Here is a 21817-nt window from a genome sequence, read left to right as displayed (position 1 = left end):
ACATGACCCGGAAGTCCCACCCCACCGAAAGTCAGATGTGTCCGCTCTGGGGCGGTTCTCTGGATGGGAAGGCCCGTTTGGGTGAGCAGTTGTGATGTCACTAGCCCTTGTCGGGTTGCGACGGCACCCCTGCAAAGATCAGGCTTTTGGGCTGACCGAGGGAAGAGGAGTGTGGGTTCAGGACGCCGGGAACCGGCTCCAGGTGCACGAAAGCCGGGACGCGGGGCCTCGCGTGCTGCCGCCACGGCAACGGTAAAACGGAAGTCCCGTTCCCGCGCAGCCCGGCGTCTGGGCGGAAACGGCGTTCTTCCCGGAGTTGAGGCCCCAAAGCTTCGCCCGTAGGCGGTCTCGGGCTGGGCTGCGCTGCGCTGAGCTAAGGGAGCATCCTCAGCTGGTAAGGGGGAGGAGGGGAATTTGGCGCGTACCTCTGGTCGCGCGGGAGAGCCGGACCCCGCAGTCAGCCCTCACAAAGGTTGTGTTAATGCCTCGGTGCTGTCTAGGTCTCCCGACGAAAATGTACGTTTCCTTACCCGACGTTTGTCTGAAACATGGACAGATACCGCAGCCTTTCAGGGTAGTACTGTTTACCTGGGTCACAGGGTGCCTTTTTACTTGAGGACGCTGTGTGATGTTCCCAGTCTCTGAATTCTGATACGCAGCTGGGCATAATATTTAAACACAAAACTGTGGATTTCCCTTCTCCGTAATTGGGACGGAAATGAGATTCTTTTTCTTTCAGGTATTGATGTTGAATATGCCTTGTTAGCATATTAAAATGGCTGTGCACCAAAACGCCATCCCTTCCTTGTCGGAATGCCAGTGCCGCATCTGTGTGGAAATCCTCATCGAACCGATAACACTGCCTTGTAACCACACGCTCTGTAATCCCTGCTTCCAATCTACTGTCGAGAAGGCAAGTTTATGCTGTCCTTTCTGTCGCCGCCGGGTCTCTTCGTGGACCCGGTATCACACCCGAAGAAATTCTCTTGTCAACATGGAACTGTGGGAGATGATCCAAAAACACTATCCAGAGGAATGCAAGCTTAGAGTCTCCGGGCAGGAATCAGAGGAGATCGGTGAGTAAAACCCAGCGTGTTTGTGAAAAATCAAAATTCTTCAAGAGTGAATTACCACTAATCCGTTTTTGAAAGGGATTAAAAAGAAACCGATTCATATTTGTTTAATTTTTTTCTCAGGGGTTTGGGTGTCATGGGTCCCAAAATGTTGAAGTCGATAGCAGTTGTGTTCCTTGTAATAATGCGCAGGCTACAGTTGGTGTTTGTTGGGTTAAAAATGAAAACAAAGAAACAAACCGACAAGAATGGCCCACATAGAGCCTTCAGTCATATGAAAGTTACATAAGTATTCACAGATCAACAGTAGGCAGAACAGCAACATGTGAAGTATAGAAAGTACTGGATTGCTGTACTACTGTTTCTTTTACTTTCATATATTTTCTTTAGCCTACTTGACCGTACATCTCCATTTGTTTAACTCTTCTCTTAAACATGCAACCTAAAATAGCTTTCAGTGACCAGTTCCTCTAGTTGTCATTTTTATTTAAAGCCCTCCACCCTGTAGACTCAGCAGCTCTGTGCCCCAAACTGAACATTTGAATTTAGCACACTTAGGTGATCAATTAGCCATGCAGTTTCTTGTCTAGGCTTTGAGTACGGTGCCTGTGCTCTGGTAAAGGGGGAATTACCTTTATTGTGGTAAATATGTATAAGACATTTGCTGTTTTAATGATTTCAGCAGTAGTTAACACTTTATTAAAACAGCTTTATTGAGTTATTCACATAGAATTAATACATTTACATTGTACAATTCTGGGGCATCTGGCTCACTCGGGGAAGAGGGTGTGACTCTCAAGGTCATGAGTTTGAACCCCTTGTTGGGTGTAGAGATTTCTAAAAACATAAACACTTAAGGTGTACAGTTCAGTGGTTTTGGGTATTTTACATCAGTTTTTTTCAAAATTGTGGTAAAATATATATAGCATAAAATTTGCCACTTTAACCGTTTTAAGTGTACAATTCAATGGCATAAATTATCTTAACAATGTATAGCCATCACCACTATGTTTTCACTTTTTCATCACCCAGATTCTTTAACCATTAAGCAATGACTCTCCATTTGTTTCCTTCCCCAACCCTTTGCCCCAAGTTTCTATATATTTTGTCTCTATGAATTTGCTTTTTCTAGTATGTAATACATATAAATGCATTCATACAATATATGATCTGTTGTGTCTGGCTTCTTTCAGTTAAATGTTTCCAAGGCTATTCACAGTTGTAGCATACATCATTACTTCATTCCTTTTTAGAGCTGAATAGTTTTTCATTTTATGGATTATATTTTATCTGTTCATCCACTGATGGACATTTGAGCTGTTTTCACCTTTTGTCTGTTTGAAGTAGTGCTGATATGAATATTCACGTTCAAGTATTTCAATGTCTTTCCAGTTCTTTTGTGTATGTACCTAGGAGTGGAAGTGCTGGATCATATAGTAATTCTAGGTTTAGCTTTTTGAGGAACTGCTAAACTTTTCCCTGGTGCTGTGTCATTCTGCATTTCCACCTGCAATGTATAATGGTTCCAATTCCTCCAATTATCACGAACACTTGTTATTTTCTGGTTTTTATGGTTGTTTTTTTAAATAGCCATCCTAGTAGGTGTGAAGTGGTATCTTAGTATCTGTGGTAAAATATGCATAACAAAATTTACAATTCTCACTTTTTTTTTAATATTTATTTTTGAGAGAGCACAGCAGGGGAAGGGCAGAGAGAGGGGGACAGAGGACCTGAAGCAGGCTCTGCACTGACAGGCTGACAGCAGCAAGCTTGATATGGGGCTCTGACTCATTAACTGAGATCATGACCTGAGCTGAAGTGAGACACTCAACAAAGCCACCCAAGTGCTCCCAATTCCCACTGTTTTTAAGTGTACACTTCAGTGGCATTGAGTACAGTCACACACTGGTGTACAACCATCACTAGCCATCACAACCATCTCTAGACCTGTTCATCTTCCCAAACTGAAACCCCATAGCCATTAAACAATTCCCCAGTTACTTCTCCTTCCAGCCCTTTTAACCATAATTCTACTTCCTGTCTCTATGAATTTGACCACGTTAGGTATCTCATGTCATAGTAAGTATTTGTCCTTTTGTATCTGGTTTATTTCACTTAGATGTCTTCAAGGTTCATCCATGTTGTAGCATGTGTTAGAATTTCATTCCTTTGAATGTATTTACCACATTTTTATTCATCAGTGGACACTTGGGTTACTTCCACCCTTTGGCTGTTGTGAATAATGCTGTTGAGAACATTGGTATACAAATAGTTTTTTAAGTTCCTGCTTTCAACTCCTTTGAGTATGTACCCAGAAAGGAATTACTGGGTCATATGTTCATTCTGTGAGGTGTTTTTTTTTTGAGGAATTGCCATACTCGTTTCCAAAGCAGCTGCACTGTTTTACATTCCCACCAGCAATATGCAAGGACTCTTTATTTTTCCACACTCTTTTCAGCACTTTGTTACTTTCTTAGTTTCTATATTTTTTTTAATAGAGCTATCCTAATGAGTATGAGATACTATCTCATTTTGATTTACATTTCCCTAATGATTAATGATGTTGTCCATCTTTTCATGTGTTTATTGGCCATTTGTATATCTTCTTTGGAGAAATCTTTATTCAAGTCATTTGCTTATTTTTAATTGGTGTATTTGGTTTTTGTTGTTGGGTTGATGGTGTTCCTTATATTTTCTGGATCTTAACTCCTTATGAGATATGATTTGGAAATATTTTTTCCCATTATTAGTTTGGTATAGTTCTGTTTGCCTATTTTTGCTTCTGTTGTTTGTGGTTTTGGTGTCATATCCAAGAAATCATTGCTAAATTTCAATATCATGTAGTTTTTTTCCCCCTGTTTTCTTCTAGGAAATTTATAGTTTTAGGTATTTAATCTACTTTGAGTTATTTTTTTTATATGATACGGGCTAAGGGTTCAGTTTCTTTTTTTTTTTTTTTTTACATGTGGATGTGCAGTGTTCCTAGTGCCATTCGTTGATAAGATGGCTGTTTTAAAGTTTTTAGCTAGTAAGTCTGATACCTGGACTTCCCAGAATGGTTTCTGTTAATTTTGTTCTTATGAATCGTCCATAGTCTTTATTTCTTTGTATGCCTTGTGGTTTTTATTTATTTTAGAAAATTGGACATTTGAATGTTACAGTATGGTGCTGCTGAAAGTCAGAATCTTTCCCTTCCCCAGAGTTTACCTTTTTTTTTTTTTTAAATTTTTAATGTTTTATTTATTTCTGAGAGAGAGACAGCGTGATCAGGGGAGGGTCAGAGAGAGGGAGACACAGAATCCGAAGGCTCCAGGCTCCGAACTGTCAGCACAGAGCCCAGGCGGGGCTCGAACCCACAAACCGTGAGATCATGACCTGAGCCAAAGTCGGACGTTTAACCGACTGAGCCACCCAGGCGCCCCTACCTTTTTTTTTTTTTGATTGTTGAAGGCATATTGCTGGTGCGAATGTAAAACAGTAAAACAGACTATAGATCTCCTTTGGGTGTGGTCACCTAAGTCTCTGTGTCTTAACTTGTGTTCAGTTAGTGTTTTGACAGATTTCTTTGAATGTCAGGAGCTAAAGACAACAAAAAGAAATGAAACAAAAAGTACCTTTTTGTCTTGGAACATGGGCTCGGTGCTGAGATGGTCCTTCAACACTTAGTCAGGCTTGCACTGAGCTTAGGAATCAGCCCAAGGTCAAAGTTTGGAGTCTTCTCACTTATTTTCCAAACATGTGTCTTGCCCTGGGTATGCCGCACCCGCTCCAGAACCAGGGACCAGTGTCCCATTCTGGGAATGTGGATTTCCATCTTCAAGACTCCCACTATACTGAGGAGGAGGTAGGGAGAGAGAAAAAATGCCAAAAAACTTACCTACTATTTTTGAAGTTGCTTTTTTCTTGGTTCATCATTTTCTTGGTTGCTCTTAACCTTTGATTGTTTTCCAGAGTTCTGACAATATTGGCTCTGATAGGGGCGCCTGGGTGGCTTAGTCGGTTAAGCGTCCAACTTTGCTTAGGTCATGATCTCGCGGTTCGTGGGTTTGAGCCCCGCGTCAGGCTCTGTGCTGACTGCCAGCTCAGAGCCTAGAGCCTGTTTCAGTCTGTGACTCCCTCTTTCTCTGACCCTTCCCTGCTCATGCTGTCTCTCTCTCTCTCTCCTAGAAATAAATAAAACATTAAAAACAAAACAAAACAAAAATATTGGCTCTGATAGTTTCTGCTTGTTTTTTAATCCTTTGGAGGGATGAGAGCTTGGAACTGCCTCCTCTGCCATTTTGCTGACAGCACTCTATCAGCCTTGAGTGCTTAACCACTAAAATTGATGTTATTTTCAAGAATACCCTTATGCTTGAAATTCTCCACATTCTGTTCTAAATAAAGTCATTTTCTCTGAGGGAGAACTTTGAAACTCTCAGGTCTCCTGGCCTCCCTCTTTCCATGGGCAAATTCTGAGTCACTGTTCTAGACCTGGAGGCAGAGACGATGGCTTACTTCTCTCTATGAACAGGCTAGTGGGCAGACATATAGCCTCCAGTCTTCTTGGCTTGCCTGCCCTAGAACCTTTGCCCTGTGAGTGAGCTGTGATGAGGGCGATGGGGCGCCAGTATTCTTTGCCTGCTGTGTGTGGGGTCATGTTTCCCTTCTGAATGGGAAGCAAATGGAGGAAGGGAGACCACAGTCTTTTAGGTCCACTCACCTGGAGTTCACCTCTGCAATAGTGAGCTAGAAGGGATAAATGCTGGCAGTTTGTTCCTACTGGAGGGATGCTGTAACTCTTCACCAGGAGCTGGGGAGACAGGGAGCCCTGCCTTGGCCACACCCACTTGGAGTGGAGCCTCCCTTTTTTTTTTTTTCTTTCAGTCTATTGTCAGGTTGGTTTCCATGTAACACCCAGTGCTCATCCCCACAAGTGCCCTCCTCCATCACCCATTTTCCCCTCTCCCCCACCCCCATCAGCCCTCAGTTTGTTCTCAGTATTCATGAGTCTCTCATGGTTTGCCTCCCTCCCTCTACCCAACTATTTTTTTCCCCTTCCCCTCCCCCATGGTCCTCTGTTAAGTTTCTCCTGTTCCACTTATAAGTGAAAACATATGGTATCTGTCTTTCTCTGCCTGATTTATTTCGCTCAGCATAACACCCTCGAGTTCCATCCACCTTGCTACAAATGGCCAGATTTCATTCTTTCTCATTGCTATGTAGTATTCCATTGTATAGATATACCACATCTTCTTGATCCATTTGTTAGTTGATGAACATTTAGGCTCTTTCCATGATTTGTGGAGGCTCCCTCTTATGTGGCTCAAGTGCCACAGATTCTCACATTTCTTACTGAAATTTAGTAAACATTTTTTGGAAATATTTTTTTGTTTGCTGTATGCTCATAGGGCAATTTCAAGGAATTTGATATGATCAGTTATTTATACCTTTCTCCAGTTGTGGTTGTTTTGTTGAAAAACAGGTCTGCAGATCTCCTCACTTTACTGTTCTGGAAGTTGATCCTTCTTAGTTTTTCATGTAAAAATTTTTGAAATATAACATACATACAGAAGTTTACATAAGTCTGCATCATAAGTCTGCAGTTTATTGAATTTTCAAAGTGACAATGTCTATGTAACCAGCATTCTGGTCAAGACCCAGAACTTTATGAAAACTCCTAAGTCCTCCTTGTGGTCCCTTTGCAGTCTCTGTTTGCTCACCATTCCTGTAACTACTGTTCTGATGTCTGTCTTCATAGATTGCTTTTACCTGTTTTTGAACCTTTAAAAAAAAATGCTATCTTGTGGGGCACCTGGATGGCTCAGTCAATTAAGTGTCTGGCTTTTGATCTCAGCTCAGGTCTTGATATCAGGGTCATGAGTTCAAGCCCTATGTTGGGCTCTGTGCTGGGCATGAAGCCTACTTTAAAAAAAAAAAAAAGAAAAGGGAATCTTGGGGCTCCTGGGTGGCTCAGTTGGTTAAGCATCTTACTTCAGCTCAGGTCGTGATCTCACTGTTTGTGAGTTCCAGACCTGTGTTGGGCTCTGTGCTGACAGCTTAGAGCCTAGAGCCTGCTTCAGATTCTGTGTCTCCCTCTCTGTCTCCTCCTCTGCCACTCATGTTCTCGCTCTGTCTCTCAAAAATAAATGTTAAAAAAATGGAAAAAAAAAAAAGGAATCTTGTATCTCTGGCTTCTTTAGCTCACCATTATATTGGTAAGATTGGTCCATGTAATTGGGTTTTTTTTATTTTCTTTGCTCTGTGGTACTATGTTGTGTAGATATTACATGATGAAAGCAATGAAAAATTTTATGTCTGTTGACATTAGGCATTTTAGGCTGTTATGGATAATGCTATTGTCGATATTTTTACATTTGTACTTTTTTTTAAAAATTTGTTTTTGGGAGAGAGCAAGAGAATGGAATTCAGGGTCACAGAGTGTGAGTAAAAAGTTAAATCCTTTCCTGTGCTAGATGAGAATTCATCCTGTGGTTGAATCTCTAGTTTTATTTCCCCTAAACTTGAGGATAAGAATGTTAATGGCTACTAGGCAACATTGCTTAATGATAAAAATGATCCCCCGTTGACAGATTGCTATTCTGTGGGAAGGGATTATAAACACTGACTGGGATATTGTACTTTGTGCTCCTCTAGCATAGTGAGCATTGTGTCTGACCATGTTCCTTGTGGAGAGCCTGGGCCTGTGTTGTTGCCATAAGAAGTGTTCGCTGATGTAGAGCAAGGATATCTGGCTTTCTTGCTTTCATGTTATTCAATTGATGCCAAATGTGGTCCTGTGGTTAGTTTTGGAGTCTGAATGTTTAGTATAGCCTAAGACTACCCCTTGGTGGGTGTTTTATTATGAAAGATTTGAAACATAATATAAAAGGTGAAAGCATTTTATAGTGAACTCTCATACACCCATATCTAGATGTGACAGTATTTTACTGTGTCACAGATCTTTCATCTATTCATTTGTCAGTCTATCTTATTTTTTCATTTATTTCACTTTGCCTGAAATATGTAAGTATACATATTAGGTCAATGTTACCTTACAACTTTTCTTTTACTATTAATTTACATATAATGTAATATACAAGCTCTTGTTTTAAGTTCATTTATTTATTTTGAGAGAGAGAGAGCAGGGGAGGGGCAGAAAGGGGCGGGGGGGGGTGGGAAGAGAGAATCCCAAGCAGGCTCTGTGGTGATTGCGCGAACTATGAACCATGACATCATGACCTGAGCTGAAACCAAGAGTGGGATGCTTAACCAACTGAGCCACCAAGGTGCCCCTGTAATGTGCAAATCTTAATTGTACCTTCACTGAGTGTTCATATATGTATAACCTTTTGTAACATGAACTCTTATAAAAATACAGAACATTAGCATCACTCTTGAAAATACCATCATGTCCTTTCCAGTTAATCTCTTCCCTGCCCCTTAAGTCAACCAGTGTTTTTATTTTTCCCCAACATAGATGAGTTTTGCCTTTTCCAGAACTTCAGATAAATGGAATTCTATTAGTATACAAGGGTTGACATAACAAACTACCACAAACTGGGTGGCTTAACAGAATTTATTTTCCCACAGTTCAGAGGCTAAAAGCCCAAAATCAAGGTGTCAACAGGAACGTGTTCTCGAAGGCTCTAGAGGAGAATCTGTTGCGTGCCTTTCTCTTACCTTCTGGGGTAAGAAGGGGGAGGGGCAGAGAAAGCTGACAGCAGAGAGCCTGATGTGGGGCTCGAAACTGTGAACTGTGAGATCATGACCTGAGCCAAAGTCAGACTAAGCAACTGAGCCACCCAGGCACCCCTGTTCTGTTTGTTTTTTAAATTACAGTTCTCTCTGCTTACCATAGAGTAGTTAAGCATCTTTTGTAAGTTGTATGTTTCTTTGCCCATTAATGTAGTGTGTTTTTCTTAATCTTTAAAGTTCCTGTTATATTCTGGACATAATTCTTTGTTGGTTTGTGTATTTGCAAATAACTTCTCCCAGTTTGTTGTTTGTTTTAAGTTTGTGATGTTTGTCATCATATAGAAGTATTTTAAAAAAATTTAACTGAGTAAATATGAAGAGCTAATTGACTTTATTAAACGATTAGTGAATCAGGCAGCATCTCCTTTCCCCAGCAGTAGAGAACTCTGGTGAGCTGCAGAAAAGGAAAGGCAGTGAAGAGGCCTAAACAAACAAACAAACAAACAAAACCCAGCGGTGCCTGGGTGGCCCAGTCAGTTAAATGTCTGACATCTGCTCAGGTCATGATCTCACAGCTCCAAGAGTTTGAGCCCCACGTTGGTCTCTGTGCTGACAGCTTAGAGTCTGAAGCCTGCTTCAGATTCTGTGTCTCCCTCTCTCTCTGCACTCCCTTGCGTGTTCTCGCCCATGTGTGCTTGCTCATTCTCTGTCTCTCAAAAATAAACAAACATTAGGGGCGCCTGGGTGGCTTAGTCGGTTAAGCGTCCGACTTTCGCTTAGGTCATGATCTCGCAGTTTGTGGGTTCGAGCCCCGCATTGGGCTCTGTGCTGCCAGCTCAGAGCCTGGAGCCTGTTTCAGTCTGTGACTCCCTCTCTCTCTGACCCTCCCCTGCTCACGCTGTCTCTCTCTCTCTCCTAGAAATAAATAAAACATAAAAAAAAAAATTAAAAAAAATAAACAAACATTAAAAACCCCACAATTTATTAGTAAGGACTGCATGCAATGTTTAGGCAGAGTTGTCCTCCTAAAGGGGGGGGGGTCTCTCAGGATATTGCCTATAGGAAATTATAGTTTGGGTGGCTAAAGATTACATTTGAGGGGGCTGAGGCTGAAGTTAGGATAGATATTAAGTTTTTACTGATGTAGGGCCTTAAGTGGCTCCCTAATGACTCTGTGTTTTTCTTTTTTCTTTTCTTGTGTTTATTCCAAAGCCATTTTACTATTTATTTATTTTTTTATTTATTATTTTATTTTAGAGAGCACATGAACAGCGGAGAGGGGCAAGAGGGAGAGAGAGAGAGAGAGAGAGAGAGAGAGAATCTCTAGCAGGTTCCACACTAAGCGCAGAGCCCCGCATAGGGCTTGATCCCACCACCCTGGGATCATGACCTGAGCCAACGTCAAGAGTTGGATGCTCCACTGACTGAGCCACTCAGGTGCTCCCTGAAAAGCCATTTTAAATCTTTAAGTAAAAATCCATTGTTGCCACCCAAGATATTAACAATGGGTGAGTATCCAAGGTGGCTTTTATTCTACAAAATGACCACAAAGAGCATGCAACTCTAAGGGGAAGGAAACAAGCCATCCTCCTCTGGTTTTCATTTTAACAGAAGATTTTTTTGATTTTTTTTTTTTTTAATGTTTATTTATTTTTGAGAGAGAGACAGAGTGCAAGTGGGGGGACGGGCAGAGGGAGGGGGAGACACAGAATCTGAAGAAGACGCCAGGCTCTGAGCTGTTAGCACAGAGTCTGATATGGGGCACAAATTCATGAACTCTCAGACGCTTAACCAACTGAGCCATCCAGGTGTCTCTTAACAGAAGTTTTGTGTGTGTGTGTGTGTGTGGTAAAATACAGATAACAGAAAATTTACTTTTTTAATCATTTTTAAGTGTACAGTTCAGCAGCATTGAGTACAGTCACATTGGTGTGCAAGCATCACTACCATCCATCTCTAGAACTTTTTCATCTTCTCTAATTGAATTTATACTCATTAAACAATAACTCCCCAATTCTCCCTTCCCCTAACCCCTGGCATCCACCATTCTACCTATGTCAGATTTGACTACTCTAGGTACTTTGTATAAGTAGCATTATAGTAGGTATTTGTCCCGTTTTGTCTGACTTACTTCACTGAGCATAATATCTTCATGGGTCATCCTTGTTTTAGCATGTGTCAGAATTTCTTCCATTTATAACAGTAATGTTCCACTGTATGTATTTACCACATTTTATTTATCCGTTTATCTGTTGATAAATGCTTGGATTACTTCCACCTTTGGCTGTTGTGAATAATGCTGCTGTGAACATTGGTGTACAAGTAAGTATCTGTTTGAGTTCCTGCTTTCAACTCTTTTGAGTATGTACCCAGAAAGGAATTCTTGGGTCCTATGGTAATTTTGCTTAATTCTTTTGAGCAACCACCATATTGTTTTCCATAGTGGCTGCACCAGTTTACATTTCCACCGGCAGTGCACAAGGATTTCAGTTTCCCCATCTCCTTGTGAACACTATTTAGCTTTATAATAGCCACCCTAATGGGTATGAAGTGGTATCTCTTTGTGGTTTTGATTTGCATTTCCCTAATGATCTTGAGCATCTTTTTATGTGCTTGTTACCATTTGCATATCCTTTGGAAAAAATATCTGTCCTTTGCCCATTTTTTTTTTAACTGAGCTTGTTTTTTGTTGTTCGCTTGTTGGAGTTCTTTATTCTTTTTTTTTTTTTAATTTTTTTTTTTTTAATTTATTTCTGAGACAGAGAGAGAGAGGCAGCGTGAGCAGGGGAGGGTCAGAGAGAGAGGGAGACACAGGATCTGAAGCAGGCTCCAGGCTCTGAGCTGTCAGCACAGAGCCCATGCGGGGCTCGAACCCACAAACTGTGGGATCATGACCTGAGCCAAAGTCGGACACTCGACCGACTGAGCCGCCCAGACGCCCCTAGAGTTCTATATTCTTGATATTAATGCCTTATCAGATATATGATTTACAGGTATTTTCTTCCATTCTATGGGTTATCTTTTAATTTTCATAACATTTTAGCTATATTTATTCTTTATTAAGTGAACTCTTTTAATGATAAAAGGAAACAGTTTTCCTTTCCCAGTTGCCTACAATTGTTTGATGTTCACCACACCACCACACATGTGCACACAGAATTTCTGAGAACTTTGTCCTCCACAGGCCAAATTTGGCCCACATCTCTTTTTGTAAGTGAAGTGTTACTAGGACAGAGGCAGTGTGCTCATCTGTGTCAATGATTGCTTCTGTGCTTAACTGTGGCAAGAGCTGAATTACTCCAACAAAGGCTGCATTGTCCACAAAGCATAAAATATTTGTTATCTTGCCCTTTCCAGAAAAAGTTCACCCACCCCCTAAGCTGTCACATCTGATACTACCTCTCTGTACATACCCTGTCCTCCTTTACTAGAAATAATGTAATTAAAGTGCTATCACTCCTGTATTTCCCACTATATTGTCTCAGATGAATCTTCCTCAACAGCTAAAATAAGAATTTAGTATACTTCTTTGCTACCAGTAATGGACTTAATATGTTTTTAGTTCCTCTGTTGCAGAATTTACAAACTACTGGCCTACAAGCCATGTAAAGGCTACAGACATGGTTTCTGTGTTAACCCATTCAGTGCCAACATTTAAAATTTGGAGATTTTATATTAACATATAGATTTCTGGATTGTCTTGAAAAAGTCAGAATTTATAACAAATACAGACCTAAGTTTCCTGGTGGCAGTAGTCAGCTGCAGTTGAGTAACAGCTGTCTATGTAAACAGCAGTTGTGTTCTCTTTTTCTGGATTCGGCTCAAGATTATTTTTTCCTTCTTTGCATCTCAGTGTTTCTTTAGTCCCGTAGATTTGTTTGAAATGCCTGATGATTCTTGGTTTTGCTTTCATGTTTAAAAATGAGGCCCTAGAATAAAGCTCCTTGTACATATATTGGCATTGGTGACTGGCAGACATTGTTTGAGGTTAAACCTGGCCATTATGCTTCTCCATCCCTGAGTGCCAGGGCTCTGTCCAGACAATTTAGTTTCTTTAAAAAATAACTTCTGAATGTGATATGTACACTTAATATCTAGGAAGAAGTGCCTACCAGCCAAATATTCTGATTTAACAGATTATAAACTTTAAATTCCCTGTCCTACACTCATTCACTCAAGTCTCTGTTGTACCTTATGTTTTTGATCCTGAGCTGACGTTCAGGTATGTGGGGCAGGTCTCCTATGTCACCTTCCCTTCCATGGGTTGCATTTTTCTTCATTCTGCTATATAAGTCACCTCTTTTAAATTTATTGGCTTCCCATTTTCTAGACATTTATTAAAGTTTCTTGTTTACCGATGACCCTCTTTTCTGTTGTAGGATTACTTTCAAAAAATTCCTTCAGTGTTATTTTAACAGATTCTAGAGCGGGAGTTAAGTATATGTATTCATGTGCCATTTTGAACCAAAAAACCTCTGGACTTTTCTTCTCTTATTTTTTTTAATGTTTATTATTTTTTTTTGAGAGAGAGTGAGAGCAAGGGAGAGGCAGAGAGAAACGGAGACACAGAATCCGAAGCAGGCTCCAGACTCTGAGCTGGCAGCACAGAGCCCGATGTAGGGCGCAAACCCATGAACTGTGAGATCATGACCTGAGCCGAAGTCAGACGCTTAACCAACTGAGGCGCCTCTGGACTTTTCTTTTATAATGGAATTCTGTAGAGAAGATACTGCTATAACTGTTAATAATTGTACATTTCTTTTAATATCACATTTGCATGTTAATATAGGTTTAACTGAAGACCAAAGCTAGCCATAAAATTCTGTGTTGCCTATAATATTACTTTCTTCCTTGATCTCTAACAGTTGATGACTATCAGCCAGTTCGCTTATTAAGTAAACCTGGGGAATTGAGGAGAGAATATGAAGAGGAGATCAGCAAGGTAGGTACTAAATAGTTACTCTTTTTTGTTTTTAGGTTTATTTATTTATTTTGAGAAAGAGGGAGGAGCAGAGAGAGATAAAGTGAGAGAATCCCAGGCAGCCTGAGCCCAACACGGGGTTTGATCTTATGAACCATCAGATCATGACCTGAGTCATGAAACCAAGAGTTGGGCATTTAACTGACTGAGACACCCAGGCACCCTAATGTTTATTCTTTTCTGAAAAAATTCTCTGTTTTGTTTTCCATTTTAGATTTTACATACATTTTTATGTGCCTATGTAAATAATATATATTGTAATATAATTAATTTTAATGTACTTTACAAAAGCTCTATTTTTTACATGTTTAAAATAGGTAGAAAGTGGTTTTATTTATATATAATTGGTACTCCTTTGTGATAGTGATTTTCTTTTCATTTCCCTTATATTTTTAAAAAAAATTTTATCTATTTATTGTGAGAGAGAACACTAGCCTGTGCGCATAAGCTGGGGAGGGGCAGAGAAAGAGGGAGACAGAATCCCAAGCAGGCTCTAGGCCCTAAGCTGTCAGCGGAGAGCCTGATGCCAGGCTTGAACCCGTGAACTGGGAGATCATGATGTGAGCCAAAGTCAGACACTTAACTGAGCCACCCAGCCGCCCCTGAATGTGTAGAATATTAACATTCACCCAAACATAAAAATTACATTAGAAGTTACTCTCAGAGAGAATAACTCCCTCCTGTGTCTTATCTACCCTGTGTCTGCCCACATTGTAGATAACTAATTTCATCGCAGGGTACTTTATCCTTCCTTTGGTGTCTTTTGTAAAGATAAACAGATGTATAAGTGTACTTGCTTATTAAATACTGCATACTATGTATTTTCTAATTACAAATAGTACTGCAATACTGTGCATATATATATATATGGTTTTTTTTTTAATTTTTTTTTAAATTTATTTCTAGGAGAGAGAGAGAGACAGCGTGAGCAGGGGAGGGTCAGAGAGAGAGGGAGTCACAGACTGAAACAGGCTCCAGGCTCTGAGCTGGCAGTCAGCACAGAGCCCGATGCGGGGCTCGAACCCACGAACCGCGAGATCATGACCTAAGCGAAAGTCGGATGCTTAACCGACTAAGCCACCCAGGCGTCCCTGTATTTTTTTTTTTTTAATGTTTATTTTTGAGAGACAGACAGAGCATGAGGGAGGGAGGGGCAGAGAGAGGGAGACACAGAATCCGAAGCAAACTCCAGGTCCTGAGCTGTCAGTACAAAGCCTGACATGAGACTAAAACTCACAAACAGTGAGATCATGACCTGAGCCAAAGTCAGACACTTAACCAACTGAGCCACCCAGGTGCTCCTGTGCATGTATATTTTAATATTATTAGAAGTATATCTTCAAGGTAGATTTCTACCTGACATTGCCAGGTCAAAAGTTAAATGATCTATAGATTTGTTAGAACTGTCAAATTCTCCTTGATTGGCGTACCATTTTGCATTCCCAATGAGAGCACCTGTTTCGATAATACCCTTGACAACAGAGTATTATCAGGTTTTCTTTGGCTCAGGTCATGATCTCACAGTTTGTGAGTTTGAATCCCACATCAGGCTCTGTGTTGACAACTCAGAGTCTGGAGCCTGCTTCAGCTGTCTCCATCCCCCCCACCCCCCACCTTCTCTGCTCTCTCTCTCTCAAAAATAAATAAGCATTAAAAGTTTTAAAAAACAGCATACTGTCAGGCTTTTGAATTTTTGGCAGTCTGATGTGTGAGAATGATATTGGCATCGTTTTTTTTTGTTTTTTTTTTAAAAGCTTTGTTAAGGTGGAATTTATCTATAGTAAGTTTCAATATAGGAAAATTTTCTAATTTTAGGTATACAGTTTGATAACTTTGATTAGCTCAAAGTCACAAAGGTTTCTTTTGGAATTTGGTTTAGTTCGTATGTTTAGATGTATAATCCATTCAACTAGTTTTTGAGTATGACATGAGGTAGGGTTGAGATTCATTATTTTTCTTCTACAAATATTCTGTATTCTACCCCCATGTATTGTAACAAGCATCTTTTCCCCAGTAAATTATCTGTGAACCTTTTAGAATTTCAAGTAACCCCAAGTATAGGGTCTGTTTCCACCAGTGTCAGATTATGTTAGCTCCAGGCTTCAAGCCAGGAGGAGCAGTTTGTCTGATCATGTTCACTCTCCAGTTCCTTCGGTAGTTGCTTATCATGCCCAGGTTTTAAAGTCAGTTTTTGTTGGAGGATTTTCCCCCAGTGTTTTACTGTATCATTACTGGAAACTAGAAGTCCTATCTCAGTGTAGATTTAATTGTTATTTCTCTTATTATGAAAAAGATTATCTTTTCATGTAATTAGGGGACATTTTTATAATTTTTTATTTTTTTGGATGGAATGTCTATCCCTGTCTTTTGCCATGCTGTGAGCCTGGAACTTGCTCAAGATTCTCTCTCTCCCTCCCTCTCTCTGCCCCTCTCTCCAGCTCGCACTCTTCTCTCTCTAGAAAAGAAAAAAGAATTGCTTTTAAGAAAAGAGAAATATTGCAAGTATAATCAAAAGTTCAGAGAAATGTTCTTTATTAATTTTTTTTAAGGTGGAGGCAGAGCGACGAGCCAGTGAGGAAGAAGAAAACAAAGCCAGCGAAGCATACATACAGAGATTACTGGCAGAGGAAGAAGAGGAAGAAAAACAACAGGCAGAAAAAAGGCGAAGAGAGATGGAAGAACAACTAAAAAGTGATGAAGAACTAGCAAGAAAGCTAAGCATTAATATTGTAAGTTTTAGGAGAGTACTTTGAAGTACATTCCCATTGCTTTGCATGTTTTTCAAAGATCTGAGGAAGTGTTCTGACATATTTGTTCTACTTAAAACAAAACACAATTTTTTTTGCTACATATTTGTTCTGATTGAAGTATACTTAAAATTTCCTAGCATGTTAGTAAATTCAGAACATATAGGAAAGCTTCGTCTCTCTCCTTCCACATCTGTATTCCCATTCCTGTTCCATTATATCAGTCTCTTTCCCCAAAGGTTAACACTATTAACAGTTTATCATTTTTTCTTATTCACCTATAAAGGGTGTATCAAGCACACTTTTTTTCCTTGTCTTTTTTCACTTGATATGTCTTAGAGATTTTTTTTTATGTAACTACACAGTTTTTTTTTTTTTTTTTTAATAATGTTTATTTATTTTTGAGAAAGAGGGACATAGAGCATGAGCAGGGAAGGGACAGAGAGAGAGGAGGACACAGAATCCGAAGCAGGCTCCAGGCTTTGAGCTGTCAGTACAGCGCCTGATGCAGGGCTTGAGCTCATGAATCATGAGATCAGATCTGAGCCAAAGTCAGACACTTAACCAACTGAGCCACCCAGGCACCCCAGTGTAACTACAGAGTCTTATCTGATTCTTTTTTTTTTTTAAATGTTTTATTTATTTCTAGGAGAGAGAGAGAGAGACAGCGTGAGCATGGGAGGGTCAGCGAGAGAGGGAGACACAGAATCTGAAGCAGGCTCCAGGCTCTGAGCTGGCAGTCAGCACAGAGCCCGACGCAGGGCTCGAACCCACAAACCGCGAGATCATGACCTAAGCGAAAGTCGGACGCTTAACTGACTAAGCCACCCAGGCGCCCCTATCTGATTCTTTTTTTAAGAGTAGCATAATAATCCATTGTATGGATGTAAATCACTCTTTGGAAGTCAAGCACATTAAAGCTTTAAGTAATACAGTAGACCTTAGACCTGAATTTTACTACCTTGCTGTAGTTAAATTATTGCCTCAGGAAAAATGAATGGAAGAAGGGGTGATAAAACCATACTGTAAGACCTGAGGGTACAGTGAGACCTAGTGACGTGAAAGAACCTGGCAGAATTTATTTGGGGTTCTTTTAAAATACAAATTCCCATATCTTTTCTAAATCTACTGAATCAGAATCTCTTGGGATAAGATTTAGGGAATGCCATTCCCAGAGGCATCTAGGGAAGCTGAATGTGCATTTGGGTGTGAGAGCCTCTAAAAACAATTCCTCTGCTTTCAAACAAATATCCTAAAATATAATTACCAAAATGAAGTATATCCAGAATTGGGATTTTTTTTTTAGAGGCCTTCTGTTCATGATAATGTTATATTTTATTTTTTAAATGTTTATTTTTGAGAGAAAGAGTGTGAGTGGAGGAGGGTGGAGAGGTGGGGGACAGGATCTGAAGCAGGTTCTACTCTGACAGCAGTGTGCCCAATGCAGGGCTCAAATTCAGCCAAAGTCAGACACTTAACCTGACTGAGTCACCCAGGTGGTCCATTAGTGTATCTAAGTTTTAGATTATATACCCTTTTTAATATATTTCTTCTTTTAAAATTTTAGTAGAATAGTTTTTTGCTTTTTTTAAAAATTTTTTAATGTTTTATTTATTTTTGACAGAGAGAGAGAGACAGCGCAAGCAGGGGAGGGTCAGAGAGAGAGGGAGATACAGAATCTGAAACAGGCTCCAGGCTCTGAGCTGGCTGTCAGCACAGAGCCCCATGCGGGGCTCAAACCCACGAACCCGTGAGATCATGACCTGAGCTGAAGTTGTACGCTTAACCCACTGAGCCACCCAGGCGCCCCAGAATAGTTTTGAAAAGGTACATAATTAGGAAATTAAATAAAAGACACTGACCACTAGAATAACAGATGAGATAGGTAAGAAAATACATCAAAGAGGAGAATCTGGGATTATCTTTACCTATCTTTTAAGAATCTTATTCTGATCCTTCTTGTTATTAATAGGGATTATAAGAGTAGAACCATTGATATTTTAGAAGAATTCTTGGAGCGGCTGGGGTGCTCAGTTGGTTAAGCATCCAACTTTGGCTCCGGTCATGAGGTCATGATCTCATGGTTTTTAGGTTTGAGCCCCACACTAGGCTCTGCTGACAGCTCACAGCCTGGAGCCAGCTTTGGATTCTGTCTCCCTCTCTCTCTGTCCCTCCCCTACTCATGCTCTGTCCCTCCATCTCAAAAATAAATAAACATTTAAAAAAGAAGAATTCTTGGGTTTACTTGAGAAAGTTTGGTGGTCCAAAACCAAATGTATATCACCACCAATTTTATTAATTTTTCCAGTAGTGTAGTAAGAAATTTATGAGACCGGTAATAGCAAGTAAATATTTATGATATTGGTATGTTCTTAAATCCCCCAATTAAATTATCTTCACATAAAATTAACTTTTATTTCAGGCATATCCACATTTTTTTCCTGTAGATTAAGGTAGTTATAATTACATGAAGCTATTCATTAGAAAAATGAATATTAGTAACATCATACCCTTTGTGCTCTTAATGTAGAATAAAAATGCAATTAATGCAGACCAACTTGGATGGATTGAATCTTATTTATACTAATTTTTGCATGTCACTATTCAAAGGATGTGTAGAATTTAAATGTGAGCATAATTCCTGAAAAATTCTATGGTAGATTCTGAATTAGTCAAAATAATAACTTACTTTATTATAATTTTTTAAAATAACATCTGTTATCCTTTTTCTCTTGTTGAAGAACAATTTCTGTGACGGAAGCGTTTTGGCTTCTCCCTTGAATTCTAGAAAATCTGATACAGTCACAACCAAGTCCCAAAAGAAAAGTAAGAACAAACAAACAAACACTGGAGATATTCAGAAGTAAGTAAACATGACTATTTATCAGCTACTTATTGATCAACTTACTGTATACTGGTGTTTTTGTTCATATAGTCCACTGATAAACAAAATTCAGTCCATCAACTCTGTGTGAAATCTCTCCAAATGGTCTGAGATTGATGTAAAGTGAAAATAAGGGTGCTACTCACATAGCTTAGACACCTGGCTAGCATAAAGAGAGATATGAAGTCTTTTTTTATCTTGATTCCTCAGGATTTTCATGTTCCCATTTTCTCAAAATTAACCAGTTGGATTCCTTTTTCTCCTGGTTTAGATTCAGATGAGAAAGGCTGGTCTCATATAAGGTTATCCTCACTGAAGGAGGTTATAACTTGGCATCTAGGCCATTCCCCTATCCTCTTTTCCCTAGTCTGTACATTATATTTCTTCTCTACTATACAAAAAGTATGAGTCAGATAGTCAGTAGTAGAGTGATTTAGTCTCCCCATAATGCCCCTCCAGCAGCAGGTAGTGTTGGTGATTTTATGAGGATATAAGCTTTCCCATAGTAATTAACAATTAGAAGAGTTTAAGAACCACAATCTATACATTAAAAATAGGGGCACCTGTGTAGTTCAGTTGGTAGAGCATGCAACTCTTTGTTTTGTTTAGTATTTGTTTTTGGAGCACCTGGGTGGCTCAGTCGGTTGAGTGTCCGACTTCAGCTCTGGTCATGATCTCATGGTTCGTGGGTTTGAGCCCTGTGTTGGGCTCTGTGCTGACAGCTAGCTCAGAGCCTGGAGCCTGTTTCAGATTCTTTGTCTCCCCTCCCCCCCCCCACGTTCTGTCTCTGTCTCTCTCTCAAAAATGAATAAGCATTAAAAAAAATTAAAAAAGAAAAAAGTATTTGTTTTTGAGGGAGAGACAGAGAGTGAGCAGGGAAGGGGCAGATAGACAGAGGGAGACACAGGACCTGAAGCAGGCTCCAGGCTCTGAGCTGTCAGCACAGAGCCCAATGTAGGGTTCAAACTCACAAACTGAGATCATGAACTGAGCCGAAGTCAGACGCTTAACCCACTGAGCCACCCAGGTGCCCCTAGAATATGTAAAGAATTCTTATAATTTAACAAAAGACATTCCAGTTTCAAAATGAGCAAAGGACATGAAATAGACATTTCTCCAATGATGTGCATATGGCCAAGACGCACATGAAAAGATGCCCAATATCATAAGTCATGAAGATCAAACTACAATGAGATACCATTTCACATCCACTAAAATATCTATAATCCAAAAGAAAATAACAAGTGTTGGCAAGGATTGGAGAAACTGTAACCTTGTACATTACTGGTGGGTATATAAAATGGTGCAATTTGGCAGTTCCTCAGAAAATTAAACAGAATTACCATATGTCCTAGCAATTCCACCTCTACCCAAGTAGAAAATGGGAATTTAAACAAATACTTACACACAAATGTTTGGGTCAGTACTTCAAACATCCAAAGGATGGAAACAACACAAATGTCCATTGAAGGATGAATGGATAAACAAAATGTATAATCCATGCAGTGGAATATTATTCAGCCCTAAAAAGGAGTGACCTACTGATAGATGCTGTTAACATGAATGAACCTCAGAAACATGCTAAATGAAAGAAGCCAGACAAAGAGAGCTGCCTATTAACATGATTTTATTTATATGAAATAGCTAGAGTAGGTATATCTGTAGAGACAGAAAGCAGGTTAGTAGTTACCAGGGGCTGGGGAAAGGTGGGAATGAGGAGTTACTGCTTAGCATATACATGGTTTCCTTTGGGATGATGAAAATGTTTTGGCACAATAGAGGTGATGGTTGAAGTTTTGTGAACATACTAAAACGCTACTGAATTGTACACTTTTTTTTTTTTTTTTTTAAATTCTGAGAGAGGCAGCACGAGCAGGGGAGGGTCAGAGAGAGAGGGAGACACAGAATCTGAAACAGGCTCCAGGCTCTGAGCTAGCTGTCAGCACAGAGCCCGACACGGGGCTTGAACCCATGAACTGTGAGATCATGACCTGAGCCAAAGTCAGAAGCTTAACCGACTAAGCCACCCAGGCGCCCCTGAATTGTACAGTTTTAAAGTGGTTAATTTTAGCGGCACCTGGGTAGCTCATTCAGTTGGGTATCTAACTTTGGCTCAGGTCATGATCTCGCAGTTTGTGAGTTCAAGGCCCACATCAGGCTCTCAGTTGCCCGCACAAAGCCTGGTTCGGATTCTCTGTCTCCTCTCTCTCTGCCCCACCCCTGCTTGTGTGTGCTCTCTTTCTCTCAAATAAACATTAAAAAATAAGTAAATTACCATTGTGGATTAAAAAAAAAAAAGCCATTTTTATTAGAGGTGGAATATAGAAAATTCATTGAAAATCCAAGAGTTCAGAGATACATTTTTAAAATTAATGAGTTTGGGGGCGCCTGGGTGGCTTAGTCAGTTAAGCGTCCGACTTTCGCTTAGGTCATGATCTTGCAGTTCGTGGGTTCG

General features: G+C 39.9%; 1 protein-coding gene across 3 annotated transcripts in view; it reads left to right on the top strand.

Moving 5' to 3' along the window:
• The first annotated feature begins 30 nt into the window (after positions 1-30).
• The window catches only part of RNF168 (ring finger protein 168), a 32498-nt gene continuing 10711 nt past the window's right edge, over positions 31-21817 (top strand). The window contains exons 1-5 of one of the 3 annotated variants that reach the window (XM_077767686.1): positions 31-81; positions 740-1076; positions 13616-13692; positions 16281-16460; positions 19220-19341. In XM_077767686.1, coding sequence (XP_077623812.1) covers positions 776-1076; positions 13616-13692; positions 16281-16460; positions 19220-19341 — 680 coding nt within the window. In that variant the 5' untranslated portion in view covers positions 31-81; positions 740-775. The other 2 variants (XM_077767687.1, XM_077767685.1) reach the window with 2 other exon arrangements.

This window comes from Crocuta crocuta, unplaced genomic scaffold (genome assembly GCF_008692635.1).
Source record: "Crocuta crocuta isolate KB4526 unplaced genomic scaffold, BGI_CrCroc_1.0 scaffold45, whole genome shotgun sequence".
In the NCBI taxonomy this organism is placed as follows: Eukaryota; Metazoa; Chordata; class Mammalia; order Carnivora; family Hyaenidae; genus Crocuta; species Crocuta crocuta.
The sequence above is the reverse complement of the archived record's forward strand: the minus strand, read 5'-3'. Positions and strand labels throughout refer to the sequence as shown.